The sequence below is a fragment of the Echinococcus granulosus genome, assembly GCF_000524195.1.
Source record: "Echinococcus granulosus chromosome Unknown EG_S00005, whole genome shotgun sequence".
NCBI lineage: Eukaryota > Metazoa > Platyhelminthes > Cestoda > Cyclophyllidea > Taeniidae > Echinococcus > Echinococcus granulosus.
In genome coordinates this window covers 544,017-567,190 of record NW_020170385.1, presented here as the reverse complement: position 1 = coordinate 567,190, position 23,174 = coordinate 544,017, and the positions used below count along the sequence as shown (strand labels likewise).

Below are 23,174 nucleotides of genomic sequence, written 5' to 3'. Positions count from 1 at the left end.
TGCATCATTCGCCTTAATTTAGCTCATCATTTATTCTACTGGCTAGGAAGATAAATTCAGCTTCCGCGTCATTATGAAGTCAATAAAGCGTGGAAATAAATAGTCTTGAAGCGTTAAACAATTCAGAGAGGAAGGTACAGCAATGCGTGTTGTGTACAATCATAACCATGAGGTCAACCGAGGTACTTTCTTTTAATTTCCACAACAAAGCTTGACAGTTTCATTGCAGTCTCAAGAACCATTGGGTTGAAGATCATTTGGCTGTTGGCATATTCCTTCAGAATACCCTCTACAAACTGCACGCAAATGTGCAGCTTACCAGTAACTTCCTCCAAGTTCTTTCTGCACCTTCTCAGTTCAGTGTTTATAATGCATAATTCCCTGTCTGTATGCCCATAAAAATTGTGGTCGCATTTAACTGATATTGGTGGTTCAAACATGTCGTAGTTCTGCTTCGGGAGTGCGGTTGTTTGGGTGATTGGTTTCTGCTACGACTTACTAAAACAACATTTTGCACATGCGTTAAAACACGGGGCGCAGGTGGTTACTATTATACTGACTCAATTTTTATAGGTACACAAATTTTAAAAATGCTAAAACTAGGTCGTAGAGTCTACTTTTTTGCAACGCAGTAATTACTATTTTATCAGAACAACACCCAATCGAATTACACGCTAATCTTGGTGACGAGCAAATAAGCTAATTATTCTGTACGACCAAAGTTAGGTTTGCCCACTTTGCATCTTGCGTAGCAGTCACACACACAATTCTCAGCAGGCTTTCTGGGCAAATTCAGTCAAAGGCAACGCCCCCCCAACCAGCTTCTCTCTTGCAGACAAGCGCCTTTAGACTGCAACTGTAAATTCCCCATCTACTGAACACCTATCCTGGCCTCGGACCGGGCCCAGGGTGAAGCTCTTCGGCCCATAAGTTAGTCTTCCGCGACGAATGGACCCAATTCGAGCCACTCCAACTCTGATCAGGAATCACAGGACCAGCCACCATCACCAACATCCAAGCAATTCGTTATTCACAAACTGAATAAAAAGTGGAGGGTTCAATTGTTTCGTAGTAAGCACAGCCCACGAGATCGTACCATCAAGTCTAAGTTACGAGAAAGAACAGAAGCTTGGCTGTCACCGACGTTCCGGTGTCTCGTCGCTGCATTCATCGTCTCCTAAAAAAAAAAGCACCCTTAACACATCTCCTGCGGGAATAAAACGGAGAAATAAACTCTCCTGGAGCTCATACTAAAATAAGATAGTCGACTTCAAAATTCGGTTTCGGGAGGAATTTATATCTGGCAGGGGAAAAGGAAAAACCACCTCTCCCCTGCATTCTAAGTGGCGTAATGGGTAGCAGTCACAGAGGCAAAACGGGACATCGGTTACTCTAAACTTCACCCAATCTTAAACGGAGACAGTTTCTAGTAAGAGCTGCAATAAAAACGCCACTGCAGATTACAATTCAAGATCAATGGCTGGTAAACGTGGTCCACGCAGGAATATTTGCAAAAATAGTTCCCAGTAGGTAGATTCTAATCCCAACGCGCTCGAACTGAAAGTAGAAAATTCTAATAGATTTTGGTGCTCATAATGGCTGCACCGAAAAATTTAGCCCAGAAGATTTACGTATGTTTAGTCCTGATTTTTAAAACATCAACGTTCATAGGACTGCAATTAGTACAAATGGTCAGATAAAACTGCACCATACTCCGTTGCAAGGTGTATAGTGAAAACTACCTTCCTCATCTTCATCAGAACGAGCATTCAAAAATTTGTACGATGAGAGCTTCGATGATCGGCTTTCATTTGAACTAAAACGTAACATCAAGTTTTTACTGATGATAAGGATTTAACCAAAATAAATAAGTTCCATCAGCTTACTTATCAGTGTACTTTGGAGAATATTTCGTGATGTTTCGGGCCGTCAATAAGCTTTTACGAAATTTTGTCGGCTTACGATGCTTCTTATTATCGACCACCATATTTTCGTGCTGCGTGAAACAGGATCGAGGATAGGACCGTCTTGGTGACAACGAGGCCGTCCTCCGGAGGAGGTCATCACAACGGCACCTGCGACGGTGCACGCTTTCAAAAACCTTTTCGGTGACCCTTGCCTTCTTCAAGGGTCCTTCCTCGGATGAATCCTCTTCCGGGTCCAAGACATTACACCTTCGGTTGATACGATGGACGCTACCGCGTCCGTCAAGTAAGAGTGCGGGATTGCGCCAGCTATTCCATCGGTAGTCAGTTCCGCCGACAGAGCGAGATTCTCGCTTTCTATGCCACGAATCCTTGCGTCTCTTTCGCCAGCGCCGACGACGCACAGAGTGAAAGCAATACGCATGTGACTCATCTGGAGAACTCGTTACAACAGGTGACGAACTAGCGGTGGGTTCCGACCTAGGGGGAGTGATTGAAAGCATTGAAGAATCCGACGACATCGCATCACAGTAAGAGGGGTAAGGAAAACGTGTTTTGAAAGATACATTTCGAGAAGGGCGCATTGCGTTTGTACAAGAGTTCATATTAAGTGGGCGAAAAGATCCAAGGACGTAACTGAAACTTCGTTTACTCCCTGTATTCAACGTTGGTAACGACAACTTTACTCGAGCCACCGAGCTTCTAGAAGAACATCAGTAATGTCTACATTTCTACCGCTGTGTATGCAATCCGAATGAGGGGGAAGTATCACTCGGCAGACCAGTAGTGAAAAAGTTGTGCTCATTACTCCTAGTCCAAGGATGTCGTGATATTTCCTCATGCTGCAATTTTACCTAGAATAATCGTTTATTTGAATGATTAGTATTACATCAATGGACTTGGAATCGCCTTCTTCATTGTCGTTCGCGGATAAGCGAGCCACACCTTGGCTAAGCCGTGAAATCGTTTTTGCCGTGACTGCATCTGGATGAAATACGCACGAACCTCTGCTATATTTGCGTCGAGAATGAGTGGTGATATCACCACTTTCTCCGTGAGAATTCATGTGTAAATAAAGGCGTCTGTAGAAATGATAGTGCCTACTCAATAAATGGATCTAATATGCATTAGTGGTTTACAGTTTGTAAAAGACCAAGATCTAAAAATACTCGACCTTTCGAAATTGTATACGATGGTAAGTAGGACAAAATCATGAGAGTAACAACTGAATTAGCGAATGAAACAAGGTATTAATTTAGTCGGAAGCCATATGAGTTCGCGTTCAATTAAGTAAATCGCTTACCGAACAGAAAAACACTACTTAATCACATAGTAGCTGGCGAACAACTAATGCAACCATAAATTTTACGGCCCCTATTTACATAATGTAATCGACATAATCAACTGAAGCTGTATACTACTGGAACAAAAATGCCCTAAAAAACATAATTAGGTAGTATATTCCAGGAATCTGGACGACACCGGAAGAGTAAGCCGCCAACCACAAAAAACATGTTCGAAATACCAGTGCCAATAACCTTTTATGCCTTGCCTAGAAAGTAAAACAATTGAAACGTATTATTTCATCGTCATCCTGAACCTACTGGTGTGTGAAAAACCTTCCATGGTTTTTTTGCTTTAAAAACAAATAGCATGTAATCCAGCCGTGATTATCTGGCAGGAATTACTGCAGAACAATAACGATTAATAACTAGATTTTAGCGACAAGTTTGTGAATTTAAAAGAGTTGAATTGCGGTTGTGGTACATTGTATTATGTAAGGAATGTAGTTCCGCTGGAACCGAAATTGTGTAACAGAGGGTTAATAATGTGTATATGAAGTATCGATTGAGCGAAAGTTCGATTTTTGGAATAGCGGGTGCAACTTAGGAGGAGAGGTCACCACTCCCTTCTTGAAGCATGCAATTGGAAACACGGACGCTGACACAGAATAGGCCTCTAGAGCAAAAGATCCTGTGACAATTTTACCGGAATTATAAAAAATTTCGGCAAAGATTTGTCAAACTAATTTTCGGTTTCGAATGGTTATCTAGTAAATAATTAATATTATGGCATAAGTAAGTAAAGCTCCCAAATACCGCTGTTCCATGCAGCCGTGAGATGAAATAGTCCTAGAAAAACGTTACAGATGTGAAATTCTCATCCTCCTTCTATCATGACTTTTTAATGTATTGGGCATTTTTTGGTTTAAGTGACTTTATTTTTTGCCATCCAATGGTAACCTCGTTCTGACTAATTGTACTAACTACTGCTAAATGAACACTGTAGGTCTCGTTTCATTTCTTGTGTTAATTTTCGCCCTCGAATACTCTTGGTGTAAAATCATACCCTTGTTTTTGCCCCTTTACTTCTTAAATTAAAAGGCGTAGCCTAACAATTTTGTACATTGTTTTTTTCGTTAATTAATTTTTATCAAGGTGTTAAGACCTGCTCAAAACTAGCTTCAACTTCTACTTGTGCTAATTCTGAGTAGTTGGGTTCTAAGGTACATTCTTTTTTCTATGCATTATTTCCCTATGAGGAAATTGTCCTGAGAAATTGCGTTAGATACTAGTCTGTGGCTTTCTGCATTCTATGTTTCCGTTTGTCTCTCTTGGAAACATTAGGACTTCGTCAAGTTTCTCTTATAAATCAGGATATCTATTACTTAGGGCTTGTGACTTCTTTAATTTTTTGAGGAATTGTAATGAGCTGCTACCTACAGCATGTTGTGAAAGAATCTTACGTTTTTTATTAGGTTATCCGTGGGTACTTTCTTCAGTTGATTGATTTGTTGACCGCATGTTTCAACTGCAGTTCTTCTGCTTTGTTTTCTTTTTGAAATTTAATAATGTTAGGTAATGCTCGATCGTGTACTTTAGACCGTTCCTCCTGTATGTCGCAACATTCCACTCGTTGCCCGCAAAGCAGCTTGCTTCTGGCCTGCTGTAATGAACTGGTCGCCAGATTATTTAGCTGAGGTAATCCAGGAAAATTTGAGCTTCCGAATTGGTCAAAGAAACGCGAATGGCTTATCTCCTCAGTGGGAATGCGATGCTCATTATGTTTCCACTAGTGTTACTGATTTCGTTTCGTGGTGCCGTGGAAATAACACTTTGGCTTTTGGTGAGTACCCACAGAATGAATGGTGGGCATATGCTGCTTACTTGCACATGGGGACGACACCAGCCCTCTCATCACTCCAAAAAGATGTCCCTTGGAATTCTATATTTCCTTACTTACCAAATCCTAATGGTTCGACTTTTTGGCTTGGTACTAACCAATCCCATACTGGATGTCACTATGATACATATGGCGTAAACTTTGTGCTTCAAGTCTTCGGAAAAAAACGCTGGATTCTATTTCCACCCACGGACACCCCTTTTCTATACCCTACCCGTCTTCCATTAGAAGAATCCACTGTATTTAGCCGCGTTAATTTCAAGTGTCCGAATTTTGTTAAGTATCCTCTTATCTTAAGTGCTCATCCAAGGGTAGTTACTCTTCAGTCCGGTGACATTTTATTTGTTCCTCGCCACTGGTGGCACTTTGTTGAAACAGTAGAGGAGGATATTTCTTGCGCTGTCAACTTGTGGATTGATCAACCTCAGTTGGACAACACGGTTCGTTGCAAGGAAGCGCTTACTCAACTCGCATGCTTTTCCTTAGCACAATGTGCTCCCGGGAACAGTGGTATTATTAATCGCTTACATGCAGCTGAGAGGGCCTTCGCCAGGTCAGAGAATTGGTTTAATTGTTTGGTGGAGTGTATTGATGCTCACATCTCTTCTGTACCCCTAACACGTTCCTCCGCTCCTCAGATAACAAGTGGTCCAGTGCTTGACTGGAGTATATTGTCTGCAACCGACATCGTTGATATTCTTCCTGATTCAAATAAACTACCTTTACCTTCCGGGAGTTTTGAGGTGAATTTAGAGAAAATCATTGCTGCTTTTCTTCATCCGGATGTAATAGATCTTGTATATTCCAAACTCGGTGAATAAAAACGATTTTATATATGCCTATATACCGTGCTTTATTTATTTTAATTGGGTAGGCTTTGTGATGTTTTATGGACTTTTCACAGACTAACGTGACCAATAGACCTGAAAGCAAGGAAAAGAATGGTGAGAATCGCATAGTTCTACGATGCAAATCGGAAAATGGGCAGTCGGTCCTTGTATTGACTGGTGCCTCTACGCTCGAAGACTTGGTGGCTGAAGTAGTCTCTTCTACCGGTATCTGTCGCCAAGCTTTGGTCCTTAGGTCGGGCTATCCGCCCAAACGAATTAATTTGAGCTCTGAAAGTGCTCAGCTAACCCTGAATGAGGTTTGTTTAGTCCTCTTTGGATTGTTCTCTCGTAAATTTATGCATTTAGTTATCCAACCAATATTGTTTTATATTCACAATATGTTGTAAAGTTATAAAGAGAAGGATTGAAAGGAAACTTGTGGATTTATATTTGTGAAAACATTCGAGATGTTGGCGTATTCTTAAGTCTGTGTGATTATTCTTAAGTGGCTTTATTTCTTTCGTAAAATGCTTACTTGACCCAACGAAGCATCGACATCAGTGCGGTATTTCTTTCATTAGTCGAATTTCTTGTAATACGAACTCATCTGACATACCCAAAGTTAAATGTTTAATCTCATTGACACATAGTGATCATTCGACAAATTAGATTTTTTTGGTAATGGTACTTCGCTCATTGTTTTTTGATCCAACCGGGTAACCTACCATTTGGCATGAAAGGTTGTGGTCAAGAAGGTGCTCTAACATGCAGTTGCGTAAAACGAATCGTGACTTTTGTTGTTCTCAGCATGTATTTTGGTGCCAAGAAAGTATTAATAAGTACAAAGCGCCATCTTTCCTCTTTAGCTGAAAATATGCTCAGGTGACAGCATCATGGCAGTTGCAAAGCCATTGGAGGCCCCTTCTCCTGTTAGAGAAAAGTTACCTTTCTCCCGGCTGATTCGAAAGGTCGCTCCCTCTGACGATTGTTGCCTTTTCACAAGCGTCAATTTTTGCATCAGCAATCGTGACTCTTCTTGGTTGATTGATGAGCCGATCGTGACAAATTCTGAAGCCGTGCGGGAGACGCGTACGCTCATCGCCCATACTGTGCTTAATAATCCAGCTACTTTCACCGAGGCCATTCTCGGAATGCCCGCGAAGGACTATGCAAAATTCATTGCGGAGGTATACTATTACCACTTTCGTAGACAGAACGGGTACAATGCCATGCTTTAAATTTAATTTGATTAGATTTTTTAACTATTTCGTTCCTGAGATCATTCCCCACTACCACTTAAGGGAAATGCTTTTTTTCATATCTTTCACGTTCTATACTTTGTGATTAAAATCATCATCGCGTTCTGGTCATAGACATTTAATTTGTGGAAATGAGCAGAGTATTCATTTATTTGGTAGCACTTTTTTCATCACATTGCAATGTCTTAGACCAGCAGTCCAAATACTAGCTGGTTCTTATGTTTGCTACAAATCCGTAGACACTGTAGTCTGGGTCCATTAAATGTGAAATGGCGACAGTAAATCAGGGAAAAATAAGTCCACATTATTCAAAATATGCTCCTAAATTATCTGCAGTTTTACTATATTAACAGTAAACTGTGACACCCCGTCAGCAAAGTACCCTAAAGGGTTGGGGTAAGAATACGGACTTTAAATCTTTATGGGGGTTGAATCTTTCCTTGTAGGAGGTAGTTCAGTACCTGGAAGAAAGCAGTTAAAAGTTGAGGACCCGACAGGTGCCCTGGATAGGTGGTAGAGTATTTCAATGCTCAACTTCTGTATTTGGAGCAGTGTCATGTAAATAACATATGGTGAAGCCAAAACTGCTTCTCAAGGGTATTAGCCCACTTTTTTCTCTAGGACCACTCTCGGCTGCCTCGTCGTAAAACCACTTTTCATTTCATTCACTGAAACTGTAATGGATGATGCCAGTGTTGATCTACTAAATGTTTACAGTTAACCACTTGAAAAAGTGTTCTGTTTCAGTTCATCCATACTCTTATCCCCCCATAAAAATTCAATTTTATGCTATGTCACAGTACGATGATGTATTAATATGGCACCTCGGTTTGTTGCGATTGTGAAAGAAAGCTGTGTTAAGGACGATTTTTTACTGGTGCTCATTCAATTCTTGCTTTTTTCCCGTCTGGCCTCCTCTGGAATCACGTTTATATCACGATCTTCTTAATTCATGCTTTGTTCAGGATGTGTTTGTATTCATAATGCCTCGACTCCTGGTTTCAAGTTCCCTACGTATTACTTCACCTATTTCTAAGATCAGATTCACAAAATCCTTTTTTTTTTTCAACCAATCATGAATTTCACTGTGTTTGGTTATCTGTTTTGATTTATGTTTACAATGGTGATTGTATTTTTTATATGTTAAGGACAGATCTCCCTAAAAATGCGTTTATAATTCGTCGCTAATCAATAAATACATTTTGATGATGACATATCCTCGAGATAATAAACTTATTAAATGTCCAAGTTAAATGATGATTGTGGACATGGGGTAATCGGATATTTTGATTAATTATAAACGACGGTCATGTATTTTTTTGCTAAGTTTACCCACTTCCTTGTGAATAGCCTCACCGGTGGGGCGGTGGTATCGAAGTTTTCATTCTATCGATGCTTCATGAAGTCGAAATCGATGTTGTGGATGTGCTCACGAGTCGCATAGATCGGTTCGGTGAAGACAAGTCCTACTCCCATCGCATACTGCTGCTTTATGATGGAATTCACTATGATGCACTCGCTGTGGAACTTTCGGACTTTGGAACGCTTCAGACAATCTTTCCAACCACTCAGAATTCGGTGGGTATATTCGTTGTGCTGTTACACACGGCTGTTATTGTTTTACACATATTTGTTCTAGTCTTCCCACTGCCTAATTACTGACTTTTGGCTTATGTATTCTAACCGTTCCCTAGATTTGCGCATTTGCCTTCTTTGATAATTTTATTGTTAATAACTTCACTATTCCTAGCGTAAATAACAAGGATTTCGCTTGTATTTTGATGCATGATTCTATATTAACATAGGTGTTGCTGGAGGCCCAATCACTGGCGCGTGAGGCGAAGTTAGCGGGTCAGTTCACTGACTTGACTAATTGCAATCTCCTGTGCACCATCTGTCGCGCTCCTCTGAGAGGTCAACAGGGGGCTCAACAGCATGCCAAGTCCACCGGCCACACTCAGTTTCAGGAGCGCATATCCCTTTAGTGTTGTAGGGTCACTCAATTAAACGCTACCTTTTCTGGTCTTTCATACCTTTTGACTTTGAGCTGTTTTCATGCTCATGAATCAGTTATGATGCGAACAATTTTTGGCTGGAGTTGAGTGTGTCATCTCTGCTACCCTAATGATTCATGTTCTAGCAATGGGCACTTTACTGTTAGGGATGTATGGTCTCCGGTCTTATATTAGGGCTTACCAGAGCAGGCTTGCCCACTCCAAGCGGATGCCTCATAGCAGTCCTACAAGGGCCAGAGACGTATGGTGTTCTCTTTGCATGGTTCCTTATTCTGACGTCTTGGGAGTGGCTGATTGGCATGTTTTCGTCCGATGCGGGGTTGGTCGGTGGGGAAGGTGTATGTCCGTTATTATTCGGGGGTGGGTCACGCTGGAAAGGGGAGGTCGTGGTTCCAGTAGTCCGCAACGGTGTGGGAGGTTTATTGCCGGCGCTACAGGCATGATATGGCTATGCCATTATGGTGGAGTGGGTTTGCTTAGGTACGCAGTGAGGTAAATGTCAGACCTCCGCACCGGATATAGTGTTTTAAGTGGCAGGTAGATGTGTCGCATGTTTTTAGTAAAAAGTAATAAGCCAGAATGTATGTTTGTTATTTTGAGCTTTTCCGATTTGTGCACCTATATCTGCAAAAAAAAACTTTGCTGATTTATCACGCTTGCATTGCGAAATTTTAAGAGTTACCCTTAGTTCATTCGACTGGATTGGTTTTCAAAAAACCCAATCACTTCCCAACATGCTTTGATCATTTACAAACATTCACACGGATGACCCACAGGCTCACTATTTGCATAAACAGCCTTCCACGCAATGTTCGGACCAGAAGAAGCTGGTGGTAACTTTCCTCCTGAAGATTTTGCAAGGTTGGCTCAAGCACGTTTCGCAAATGAGCTTAGTGGATTTATCATCACGATAGCTACAATATATGCTGGTAAACTTGCTCTTCGTCTCATGATTTTAGCTGCATTTTTCACAAATCCTTGAAAGCATGACCAACGGCAAAGGCACGTTTTCGGAGCCCCACTCTAACTCACCACTTTGTATTGTTACAAATGCAACCTGCACGTGTACACGCCAGCGACGTTTTTCACCCTTGGCGAATAAACCTTGTTAGGGGTACTTGGTCACCAGCGCACCTTGTCTCGCTTGAGTTTTACCTTCGCATACTTTCATACGTTGTTGGTACTACAAACCTAACCACACGAAGCTAAGACGCCCAGGTGGTTCATCGTAAGCATTGGCTGCACCTACTTTGATCAATAGCGAAGAACTGCAGTCCGGTCCTCTCACCAATTATGGAGTCCTAGGAGTTGGGCGTTCGCCAGTTCACGTCTATACTTTTCACTAAACGTTTGAACATGCGCTCAGCCCACTCCTTCGTATCAAACTGCTATGAAATTCGCATGTAGTTTTGCGTTTAACTATAGGCTAGCCAACGTGAGGCAGCTTTAGAGGAGGCTATGTATTGCTCGCCGTCCAGCATGTTCTGCTGTTCTCTTAGGCGCCTAAAGCTGATCAGTAGCTCATACTTTCCGTGATGCAAAGCGTAGATGCATGTAGCAATGAAGAAGAGATAGGTAAGATACACATGATAAAATTCCGACGGGTTATGTACACTCAGGAGTTTCTCTCAAATACATAAAATGCGTCGTCTTAAAATTGGTCAATCTAGGGATTTTGGTCAAGGTAGTCCCTTAGAACCTGATCAATTGTTTCCTTGGCCCGTGAGGATGCGTTCAGATCCTGAAAAAGTTTGTTTTGGTTAGCAATAAAGGTGGTGCCAAAATAGATTTTCCCAATGTACGCATCATAGTAACTCGCATCCGGTGAAGCTATACGATTACCCAATTAGTTTCTTATTCTGATTATGAGCAGCAGGAGTCGTAGTGCTGGGGTGCTGGACCTAGAAACTGCTGTGATGATTTCATCCCCTCTGGAATAAAACCCTAAGATCCAAAGATGAAATAAAACCTAGCAAGCGGATGTCTACAATGTTGATTAACAAGAACGAAAAACATACTGGAGCAATTTTGTCCAAGAGCCTAGCGACATCTACTCGAAGGTTTTGTAAAGTTTCACCGATGAGTTGGGTCTCCTGTTGGAAATTGCCAAGGAGCTAGAGGGAGAACTTAGGGCTTTTAGTTTACTCAATTGGACAGACACGGATAGGATGCCAATAGAATAACTCACGGCGCGTAAACCCTGCTCGTACCGGTCGAAGAACGATTCAAGTGGAAATTCAGCTAAGTCCACTACCGTCAATGTGTGAATGCGCTCTTTTTCCATTGGCCATTTTGGCGGAAGGAAATAACGTAAACAGATTCTAGGTGGGTAGCTCTTTTGTCAGATTGTTATCAGAGTGATCAAAATAAATAATAATTTAATACCTATGGGTAAAGCCAACGGAGTTTACATAGCCAAATAAAGTAAAATACGCAATTCTACCGAAAGGGGTACTGGATAAACTGCTCACTTTAGTTTTTCGGCAATTTTAGTGGTTGCTGCGGTATCCTAAAGCACAAAAATCACTTTTCCGAGATGGTAAAAGAGATCGGAAATTGAATCACAATCACTCACGTGTCCATCCTTAGGAGACAGCGTAGGACCCGTATCTCTTACCGCGTCTTCGTGGCTGTTAATGAGACGTATCAGATCCAATAGTACGATTGTAGGGACAGAAATATGCGAATGGTAGGACCTACTGCTTCTTTGCAGCTTCAGAGGATGATTCTTTGGGAGAACCATTTGAAAAGAGAGATGATGATTTGGTAACGCTCTCGGATGTCTCTTCAGCATTCTCCTTCGGCGTATTTTCGAATGCGTTACGAGAATTCAACTGAAACCAATTTTTAGTGTGAAAATCCTTTGATCATACCACCACATGCAAACGCGAAATTCTACTATTTACTTAAAAATCAAACCATAATAAGCAAAAAGAGTCTGTACGTCCGGCGTCTCAGTGATGTATCTTGCCATAATTCATATGTTGGATTATTTGCACGTTTTAACATTTTTAAAATCCAAGTAGGAACGGGAGGAAACTAATAAATAAATACAGTGAATCATGCCTTTGCATCACGGAACTGGCAATTTCGCCGAATTTCGATAGCAATAAAGTGATTGAGTTTATATTGCGCCAAAGTTAATGCTTACCACAACTAACAACGCGAAAATCAGTAAGTAGAAGCAGATGTGAAATACTACAGAGAAATAAAAACGCTAAGCGAGCGAGGTAATTGACAACGTTTGGCTCTCTTTAAGCAGATCAAATACTAACACATCAAATTTGTAGGCCATTGGAAATGAGGAAAAAGTATCTGGAACAAATATGCTTTCAGAAAACTGTTAACCCTCATAAAGCTTGTCCATCAATTAAAGTTTTCCTCATCTTGGATTTCGAACATTCTAGCATATAACATTATTTTCCAAACAAAGTTATGAATTTGGCGGCGTTATGGCTTTCCCAGTTTGCTATGGTGAATCGCGAACGGATGGCATTGAGTCAGAAAAAGAGATAAAATATCGCATAACAATACACATCGTCCTTCAACAAGCGAACAACCCACACTTTCTCGGGCAGCATTCTCATTTGTCTCTGTAGTCGAAGAGCTCTCGCTATCCGTCTTAATGCCGGCATTTGACCCCACCACCGTCTTTACACCCATTTTTTCGTAAGAAACCTCATCTTCCTCTTCCAAAGCGACGTCCTCCTCCCCCTCTCCTCCCTCATCTGACTCTGCGCTTTGCCGGCGTAGTGAACGACGAGACGACTGAGATTCAAATACGCATAAACAAATTCTCATACTTTTGCATAGAAAGGAAATCAACACAAGGAAGATGGTAAGAAAAATAACCTACGACCTGACGGGGTACATTTGTGCTGCAAAAGGTAGGTTTCGGTTTGGGAACAGAGATGCATGCCTTTCGGGTGGCCGACCTCGGTGTTGACTGGACCTCCGGCAAAGTGGTCATCCGCTTCTTGTCGGCAACTGTGATGGTGCGCGCAGGTGGTGATGCGCAACGTGTAGTCCGCTTTTTGGCCGGTAGGGTTGAGTTCGGGAACGACCGAGACGGACGTTTGCCGCGACCACGAACAGATGGTTCTTCGTCTGGATCGAGAATTAGCTCCAGTTCCTCCTGTATAACCAAAAATGTAGGTCAAGTAAAAGTGTATTAAGCATCACCCACATAAAGTCGGCACCGATCACTTAACGGCATAATCTATTTCATTATTCAAATCTGTTGCAAGTTTACACGACTATACAAAATACCAGAGGATGCCGACTTGATTTCCTTCTAGTAGTTTACTGTTCTAAAGATGTTAAGACCGCCTCATAAAATCGCGCCTGAGCCTTATCGCGTTTGGCTAGATAATAAATCTATTGTATAACAAATTACCTGCTTTTTCCGAATTTGAGCTTCTAATTCAGCCTGTCGCTGTTCCTTTGTCTTAATTTTCCGTTTGAGAACACCCAGTAATGGACTCATATCCTCCTCAGGCGTGTCACAGCTGCAAAAAGCATCAGACGTTGGGATACATTCAAATGAAAACCTGCAATAACCAATGGTGACGGACTAAACAAAAGCTGTTCTACGTTAAAATAACGACAACCTTGTAACTGAACAAATTTTCTTTCAATACATGTAAGAATCGAATTTGAGGCAGATGACAAGGCACTGATATAAACCGGCAGGAAACAACACCTTCGATGTTTCTGGTCGGGGTTGTCCCGGCACTGCCAATTATCGGGAACATCACGTCCCACTTGGCTCTGTGAGTAGGGGAGAACCCTCCATTTGAGACATTTGTCTGTGGAAAAGAACAAATCAAAACTAATTGACGTACAAAAAAAGGACCCGAATGCGTTTAAACATGATCACAAGGAGAAAATGCTTTACTATCGCCATGACCACGGAATTTCCTCTTTTTCACTGCTTATGATTTTGGACCCTCCAAAAAGTGGAAATGAAAACTTCACCAATGCGCGACCAAGGGGTCATCCAGTAGGACAAAGTCGCGGTGAGAGAATGGACGTCCCATTAGCCGTAACATGCTGTGTTTTGGGTAAATATACTACCTACTTATTCTGATTGCTTGAAAGATGCGTTTCCACAGGTTTTACATCCTTCATAAAGCAATGCTGCCCTGGAAGCAAAATTTGCTCCGTTTGAAGTTTCAAATCATAGCACGGTAGATGATGAACTTGTAGTTTTAAAATGCAGACGATACAACGAGTCCACAACTGAAGCGCGAAAAAATGTGTAAGAAATGAACAAAATAACCACACTGCAATAACAAAATTATAAGAGCAAAAAGAAATCAATAATATCAATGATACTATGAGATCATGAATGAAAGTGAAGTTTTAGCACACTTCAGAATCTAATAGGGCTAACAGTCCCATTATTTAATTAATAACCCAAGAGAAACACAACAATCTCAGAACTCACCGCATTGAACACAGAGAGAGACACAAGAGTAACGTTTGCGAGCATACTTCTCATCATCGCTGGGTGGATCTCTCCAACGCGCAGAGAGATAACCAAAACTCTTCCAAAATCTGTTTGTATCCTCACTTCCATTTTTCTCGATTGCCAAGTCGTCCCAGTACTGCATCAGGTGATCGGCCATGGCTCGCATCAATTGGCGAAACTCCTTCGCATCCGCAAAGTCTTGCTTGTTGTGAGTTGGCTCTGAAAACGCCGAAAATGGATGAACGCATCCATTTTATGTTCACGTATATAACCAAAGGCGATCGTTATAAGTGGTCTTTTACGGGAAAATGCACGAATTTCCTCCAATTTTAGACTAGTATGGATACATGAGGTCACCTCCGGAAGTTTCAAGAATACACAAATGAAAGTCATAAGAATGTTCATTAATGGCCGTTTCAATCCAACGGTTAGATTGTGTCCACAAACAAGACCAGATGACGAAACCCGCCGCCCTCCAAGGGTATTCAACTATTTGTCGGGAAATTCCAAAGTACTTTTAACACTCCGAAGGTTGCAATCAAAAGGAATAAAAAACAGGCTTAAGTTAGAACTGCGGCCGCATTGAAAGCCGTCTTAATATACCATAAATTACAGGATACATAAATAACAATTCTAGAGTAAAAGAGATATCTAGTTTCACCTAAATAGAAACGAATTTTTTTAATGTTCGACGAATGCAAATTTGAAATGAAATAAGATATACAGACATTTAGTCACAGCTGAAAGGCGGGAAACATTAAACGTCTGCCTATGAATCTAGTTTCCAAACAAGAGGTGTAATCAGGTTCATCAGAGGAAGGCACTTAATCATGAAAATGTAATCTATACGTCTAAAACGGTCATCAATAGGCTGCAAAATCAAATTTGAGATCGCTTACCTAGAACCATATAGGGTACATCGACGATGCCTACAACACCCCGGCACGTCATGCTAGAGTCCTGTTGGGGACCAATCCTTTGGTACATCTTGATCAGTCGTGAACAGTTGTACACAAACATCCCATCACAAGCCCGGTTAACCACATTCATCCCAAAATAAAAGGTAAGGGTTTTGGGATCCTTAAGCGCCTTCTGCTTCCGAGCTACAACATTTTGTTTAATGGTAACAAGATTTCGTTTTTCCGCGGCAACATTGTTCAATCGTCGAATCAGCTTCTACAGATGAAACACAAACAATGTATCACACTTGCTGAAAATGATTACTGAACTTTACGACGGAAATGACACTAAACTCACAAACCCAAGGTCTTTTCAAATGCGTACCCCAAGAATTGCACTTTAGTAATTAGACAAAATAGAGCGTGAGATAACTCACAAGATGCTCATGGTCCTTGGAGTTCTCATACCGAAGTTCACAATCACGTGCCTTACTCTCAGCCTCGATGGCAAGCAATTCGGCTAGGAACAAAGGAGCAGTTGGTTGAATTCGACAAAATTCCGGGACGCAATTATTAATCGAGGAACAAATAAGTGATATCAAGAAATGTAGCTTCGATAACTGCGAAAACTAGTGATTTAACTACTTTTACAAGGATTATGAAAGATAGATGACATACAACCGTCTGAGTGATTGTAAAGGCAGATTTTAATACCAGGTCACAGAATAAAGCAACAAAAAGTATTAAAAGGAACACAAGGAATATTGCAATAAGTTATGCTAAATAAATTGACATTATTAGTGTGAGCTAAGGATGTTTGTTTTAAAACTTTCACCTGACAACACGAAGCCTTCAGTCTCTGATATTTTAATCCCTATCTCGAGATTGTTAACGTTATTCTTGTCAACAGTCAGTCCACTCATTTGTGTACATATAATGGTTCCATTCATAAGCATATTAGCGTACTTAGCACTCGGACACTACATTAAAATGTATACAACTAAGTAGGAACCATAAACTAGCCAGCGTGAAGACCTGTGGAGGGAGCACTGGGGAAAAATCACCAACATTAGGGACCAAAGACCTCAAGAAGACTTAATGAATGTTAAAATCTAAATTAGCTTTTTGTTTTGCTTAAAGTTTCTCAAGCCAAGAAATACTCATTTTATCAAAGTTGGGAACGGATGCATTCTGACAAATGTAACGCTATGATGCGGCATGAAAAGTGCTCCAAAGTGTCAATGGTACTGCTGCAGAATACTTGACCATGGTATTCCTAAGGTGAATAATTTAAATGCTCAAAAAAAAACATAGACAAAATAAAAACCAATCAGCATTTTTACCAACTTTGACATCCTCCTTGGCTTTTGCTAGTTCACGCTCAGCTCGTGTGCGGAAAGTTTTGCTGGCAAAGTTGTAACGTTTAACCGCATACAGTGTGTCTAGAAGCCGTTTTGTTTGAACTTTTCGAGATTGGATATAGACCTTCATTCTGGGATCTGCATAGAGTATAGACACATAAGCACGGAGACTGCGTTTCTCAGGAGGGAGTCTGAAATCACATAATTCACGTAGCTGTAAACAGCATCAGAAAAAAAATTGAAGAGGCAAGATCCTTTATCTTACTCGATTTCTGCATGGGGCTCCATCGGATCCTCCCTGTCAGAACTAGCAGCCAAAAGAATATCACGAGAATCCGTGGTGATATCTAGTTCCGTAGAGCCATTGTCCAATAACTTCATGTTATATACAATAACCAATGTTCCACTATCGCCCTTAATTCTATCGAATTGGTAAAAGAAATCCCTCGCACATTGAAAGGGTGAGAATTTATAGATTATCTGCATTTCGACTTCGTGCTAAAGAGGTTATTAGCTTCTCACATCGTACCTTCTTTTGTTCGTCAGAAGAAGAAATGTAAGGCGACCTGTCGTTTACTCGAAAGGTGGGCAAAGGCACAATAACTTCATCCAACTTTTCAGCCTCGTGGAATGTCCGGGACAAGAAGACGCAACTAAAAACCCCATCTCTTTTTGTAAATAGTATCATATCGTTCCCAATACGCATAGAGCCACTATGAAATAGTGTTGTAACAAAAAAAGGCTTACGATTTAAGCCCATTACCATACATTCCAATGGACGACCGATCGTCGGACCTTTTAAATGATTTCCCGAAAACAATTACATTTTTTGCTTCATCTATACAAAGTAAGTCTGAGTAACCAAATTTACCAGCAGACATTCCACAACCATTGTCAAGGAAATACAACAGAAATCCACCCCGCAAAGTCTGATTCTTGACTAAAGTCAATCAACAGCAGCCTCTAATTACTCACCGGTAAAAATATCTATTTCTGTTGCACCCGCATCTCTTGCGTTATCAATAAGCTCAGCGATAGCTCCGAAAAGAAACTCATGCGTTGTGCTGTAATATTAGAAAATTGTTCACAAGGATTCTTACGAGTTTGTGTGCAAGTAGTCGAAACTCAGCTGAGCACGACTGAGACGTGCATATGTTTCCATTGGAGAATACGTAAGTCCCCTTTGTTATCTGGAAAAGATACAGGCAGCACGAGACAAGTGCAAACAACGGCACCTCCTCTAAGAAAAGCTTGAGGGCTCCAGCACCAACTACGCCTACATACTAAACAATCCCTTGACATAAACTACTTCCTTCTAAATTGCCTATTAACAAGACCTGTAGATTCCATATTTTCTTTAAAATATACATTTTGTAGTGTTAAAATGCATAATAGGAGGACAGTAAAACTTGCATGAGTTCTAAATGACTGTGACTTGTGGCTCATATTGTGTCCAGCAGACGAATGATCAAACAATCCATAGGTTTTCACTTTAATGCAAAAAGCAAGATTTAAGTAAGTTTAGTTTTAAGTTTTGCGGATTTTTTTCCAAATACTTTACCATCATTTGCCAATCTACATATTTGAGCATTTTACCACGTCAATCTTGATTAGTATTAAAAATTAAGGGTAGTTTCTTTAAACTGGCTTCCGGTTTCAGACAATTTTCGCTTCCTAATCTAGGCTTTTGTAATCGGTGATCACACCGCAAATCGATCTCCATGTAATAATTTTCCGCATAATTTTCCAGAATATTATGTTGAACTTGTCATTTCGTTGTGTATTATCAAACAGCATATGATAATTTCCTCTTAAAGCATACATGTACGATTTTATCCCCACATTGCATTTCCCGTTTTGCGGATCTTCGTGTTTATTTTGGACTGTTTACTTCTTGTCTAAGCGTCATTAGAACTGGAGCTCTGCTTTTATAATAGCTCATTTAGTACGAATTACTATGCTGTAATATAGCCTCCGGGTGGCCCTAAAAAAATCTTAAAAAATCACACTACTATGGGTGACAATATTGTAGCGTCCCGAGACTTCCCTGAAGACGAAAGAAGACACAATACTCGGGCGGAATATATATTCAGCACAGAGAAGGTGTTTGAGCTATTGGCATGGCCCGAAGGCCAGCCCACCCAGGCAGGTACAAGAAGGCTATTTCAAAGTACAAGAGTGGCGCCTCCTCAATACCCAGGGATAAACCACCATCGTATTACAATATCTTACAAATGTACGGAAGGCCTAGAAGGCTACCGGCATGGTGCTGAGGCTATGCCACCGAGTGCCTGAGTAATCAAACACGTTTAAACAATCTATCAAAGCATTACAGTGGGGTTAAGGTCATCCTTGGTTCTGTAATAAGACCCAACAACTTTGAGGTCTGTCTTTTTATTAGCTCACAGAAGTGCTGAGAAGCTACCGCAGCTGAGCACGAAGACGAAGAAGGCAAGTGGGAACGCTTAGCCCGATGCAGCAGATAGACAAAGATACTACGGAATCTCTGAAGTATGCCCGACTGGTGATGTGCCACCACAGTATATATTCATAAATGCCTGCTCTGCGACTCTTAGAGCAGGTCTCAAGACGTCTGATGATGCCAACGATCCGTGCCAGCAAAAAGGTCGCTTTTTCTCCAAAAAAACTTAAGTGACTAGCCGTAAGATTTATATTCAAAGAAGTAAAATTATTTCAAATAGCATTAGAACAGGTATCGAACAGAGATAACACGGATTATAGGTCAACCTTATCTAAGCGGCAGCAATGAGAGCATTTGTAAACGCTCTACAACTCGGTGTAGCAGATGTAGTTCAACTGAATAGATAGTTTACTTTCTACAAGGCCATTAACTCGCTTTCGCCTGTCTTACTTCGGGCGAAGTCACAATGGCAGCTTTTTCGCTCACCATAATATTATCACTCGAATCCTCAACGCCAATTCTTCGAAGGGCAAAGTCAACAATCAGGTAATTCTTTCCATACTATCTCTATTTTTGGAAGTAAATTTGGTCTTTTAGAATTAGGGGAAATAGAAGGGCAAAGGCTCATTTTCTTGATCAAAATTGGGTGCACTAAATCACTTATGCTAATTCTGTTTAAGTAAAGGAAAAAGTATCACAGTTTAAAGACTATGGAAATGAAAAGTTTTTGCTCTGGGGGAATCCAGTTTAAAACTCTGGAAGTAACTTAAATCCGAGTTCGGGTAAACAATAAGATTAGGAGAGATGAATCCATTTATGGGCCTGGGTTTGGAACATGACGCGAAACCAGGTGTTGATTTCTAGGAGGCTAGGAGCTACAGCTGACGTTACTGAAGAATTCTGCAAGATCATAGAAGAGATCGCTGAAAAACCCAGAGAAGTTGCTAACTATTTGGACCTCTTGTTATGCAGTGCTATTTTCAACTATGTTCCATGGCTAGTAATTTGGGGGCGTGCTCAGATTCACCAAAAATTTTTGCTTAAATATAACAATACTCCAGCCAGTGAATATGCTAGTTTTGGCAGAACCGACATAATTGTGCGAAATCGCTATTAAGGGTACTCGGCATATTTGGCAACCATTTTGAAGAAAACCGCCTCCTCCACTAGATCAATTATACCGCGCAGGAGAGGTCAGATGGCAAGGCCACCCAACCTTCCGTGTCTCCATGGCTCTATCCTACCACTGTTGTCAAAACGGAATTTGGGACTTCTGTGGATTCCAACCGCATGTGTTAAGAGATGACAGCCAATGAGTGTCACAGACTATCAGTTCGAAGTTATTCACTGCGTCACCTCAAGAAGACCGATGGGCGGCGGGCAGAATTGTTCACCATTAGTTTACTACCGAAGACCGAACAATTATGACTGAGATCTGCAAGATACAAATTGCTCTATAAGGACGGAATTCCTCACCACGTAAGCGCGGCATGACAAAATGCCCCTAGACTTAAAGCTCAGTTTCTGTGGCTAGAAGGAAACATAAGGTCAAGGATGTTGACGGAAACGCTCAGACCGGTACTCTTCATGTCACATGTATCCAGTGCATATTATAACGCAGCACTTCCAGTAAGTTCAAATTTCGCATTTAAAGCTTAAGTTAAATACGGTACCATCTTAAACTCACTTCCCATGGATTGAAGTCTAGAACGTATACTAGCAGCATTAAACGCGCGACGACCTACCCCCAGGAAAAAAAGTAGGGCGCCCCAGGCACGGGATACTAGCTTCAAACCATTCTCGTAAACCCTTCCGATTTCTCAAACTTCATTTTTAAATGAAGTATTTGAGCAAATGCATATTACGCACCAGTTTTGTTGGAGACGTGAATGGAAAAATGAGAGTGGAAAAATTCCTCCATGAAAATAGGAAAAAACCAACTTTCAATAGCGGGAGCGCCTAACCAAACACATACAGTACGACTTAATTTAAGATGAAACAAAATGCAGACGCTTTTTGTAGGAAAAATCCTAGTTACACAAAGAATCAACGGTCTGAAGTAGGGCATTTGTGAGATCCTTTCGAGCCTCCAAGCTAATGAGTGTTTCATCTTGGGCCTTGGGTGATTTCAGCCAATCCAGCAGCCGTTTACGCGAATCCTCAGAAATTGGTACTTTGACAAGGGACGAGGGATCCGGAACTGGATCAGGGGGTGGATTTATGAGGGTGGAAACGCGACCTTTCAGCAGTAGCGCCAATGCCTTAACGAGGAACTCAGACGGTAGATGGAAAAGGAGAATAAGTTGGGCAATTCGCTCCGATAGCTGAAAGTCCTTCAGGTTTACTGAAATAAGAAAATGGGCGTTAGCTATAAGGTCCGTTCGTAGGAAAAAAATCACAAAAGGTGCACTTAAGCACACAATGGAACAAAGAATATGAAGATTTTGAAAAATAATAGTCAAATGTGAGTAACGCAAGCCCTATGTTAGCTAAAATTTCACACGGCTATAACATTGAGGTTGCGTTAAGAATTGAAACCACTGATGCAGCGCATTCTAGAGAGCCAACTAGACAATCCTCACCAAGTTGCTCTTCAGATAGCTCCTGACAAAGACAGTAAATGAAAAAGGATGCTTTCTCGTTAAAACGCTCATATTTTTCCTGCTCATTTGATCGACTTGTCTTCTGCAGCAGTTCAAATAGACGGTCGAAACCCTTGCATTGGATAAAACGCTTTTGAGATAGTTCGCTTCCACGAATCAGCGCTAAAAGGGCAAGGCGAATGGTAACAAACTCGAATCGCTTCGACAAAAGCAAGTATGAAGTTAAAACTACTCTTATACTGATTGTTGACCAAGTGTTCGAAGGAACAACGGAACCCTGGACGTAAGCATTATATAAAGTGCAAATGAACTAAAGTAAATTTTCGAATTTCTATGTATTAACTATAATTTGACGTGAACGGAAATAAATTATGAGTCCACAACCTTTGTTGACTCGGCGGCACCCTTCTCAAGTGTAAACACACTCCGACAACCATCAGTTCTGTTAGGTCTCAAATGTTGAACCTCTACAGAAAACACGTGGTAGTGATGCAGAATAAGCCAGAAAGTACGATTACTCTGCCTTGTTGAAACGGAAACGGTTCAAGAATTGAAAACTTAGGAATTGCCAAAGCCAATTCACAATGCATCGTTTAAGACCGATCGAGCAAAAAGGTAGAATGGAAGAAGTTAAGCGAGTTAAAGCAAACCTACATGAAATCCCCGAGAGCAAACCACTCATATTTCCTGGATCTGTATCTTCAATAAGGAGCTGGAGGACCAAATTCAACAGATTTTCATTTATTGCAACTCTTTGAGCTTCCTCATGGTTTTGCACAATATTCGAAAGAAGCATTCCCGATTGAGCGCGATAGTCAGCAGAGGGAAATCCTAATAAACCTTTAAGAAGCGTAATCCCCCCTATTTTCAGAAAAATATCGGCCAAATTCACATCCTCAGTAAAGTCTATGAGATCATCCAGAGCCGAAGTGGTTTCCTCAACCAAACTTTTGGGATCTGCGGACGATATATTTTGAATGACGGTAGCAATCCTTTTTCGCATCTCTGCAACCAAGTCCACAGTCATGGATTCCAGCGCTTGTTGCAGCCATAACGTCCTCTGTGAGTCAGATTGGCTAGTATAACTCGAGGAAAACATACTCCATACCTCTGGATCCATCGATTCAATATCGCTAGTAGGATCCGAACCAGCGTCCAAGCAAAACTGCAACAGCCCCTTTAGATCGTGTGGGACTCGACTCAT

General features: G+C 41.1%; 5 protein-coding genes across 5 annotated transcripts; 2 read left to right on the top strand and 3 right to left on the bottom strand. All coding sequences in view use genetic code 11, as the record gives it.

Annotated features, from left to right (window-relative positions):
* Window positions 1-173: 173 nt before the first annotated feature.
* On the bottom strand, window positions 174-2,991 carry EGR_01322 (hypothetical protein; the record flags this gene model as incomplete). Its single annotated transcript, XM_024490571.1, has 7 exons — window positions 174-289; window positions 320-485; window positions 900-975; window positions 1,141-1,177; window positions 1,963-2,627; window positions 2,661-2,779; window positions 2,815-2,991. The coding sequence occupies 7 exons, from the start codon at window positions 2,989-2,991 to the stop codon at window positions 174-176; spliced, it is 1,356 nt and encodes a 451-aa protein (XP_024354895.1).
* Window positions 2,992-4,876: 1,885 nt separating this feature from the next.
* EGR_01321 (HSPB1-associated protein) lies at window positions 4,877-5,929 on the top strand (the record flags this gene model as incomplete). The annotated part of the gene is made up of 1 exon (XM_024490570.1): window positions 4,877-5,929. The coding sequence occupies one exon, from the start codon at window positions 4,877-4,879 to the stop codon at window positions 5,927-5,929; it is 1,053 nt and encodes a 350-aa protein (XP_024354894.1).
* Window positions 5,930-5,997: 68 nt separating this feature from the next.
* On the top strand, window positions 5,998-9,182 carry EGR_01320 (Ubiquitin thioesterase; the record flags this gene model as incomplete). Its single annotated transcript, XM_024490569.1, has 4 exons — window positions 5,998-6,255; window positions 6,805-7,125; window positions 8,548-8,775; window positions 9,003-9,182. The coding sequence occupies 4 exons, from the start codon at window positions 5,998-6,000 to the stop codon at window positions 9,180-9,182; spliced, it is 987 nt and encodes a 328-aa protein (XP_024354893.1).
* A 1,696-nt stretch (window positions 9,183-10,878) lies between these two features.
* Window positions 10,879-18,107, bottom strand: EGR_01319 (MORC family CW-type zinc finger protein; the record flags this gene model as incomplete). The annotated part of the gene is made up of 20 exons (XM_024490568.1): window positions 10,879-10,953; window positions 11,231-11,326; window positions 11,401-11,533; window positions 11,684-11,721; window positions 11,788-11,842; window positions 11,913-12,046; window positions 12,777-12,980; window positions 13,069-13,347; window positions 13,609-13,720; window positions 13,915-14,020; window positions 14,662-14,904; window positions 15,585-15,861; window positions 16,022-16,104; window positions 16,928-17,136; window positions 17,211-17,443; window positions 17,475-17,658; window positions 17,693-17,783; window positions 17,817-17,885; window positions 17,921-18,009; window positions 18,046-18,107. 20 exons carry the CDS (start codon window positions 18,105-18,107, stop codon window positions 10,879-10,881), a joined length of 2,772 nt encoding a protein of 923 aa, XP_024354892.1.
* Window positions 18,108-21,397: 3,290 nt separating this feature from the next.
* On the bottom strand, window positions 21,398-23,174 carry EGR_01318 (hsp70-interacting protein; the record flags this gene model as incomplete). Its single annotated transcript, XM_024490567.1, has 3 exons — window positions 21,398-21,711; window positions 21,950-22,132; window positions 22,625-23,174. 3 exons carry the CDS (start codon window positions 23,172-23,174, stop codon window positions 21,398-21,400), a joined length of 1,047 nt encoding a protein of 348 aa, XP_024354891.1.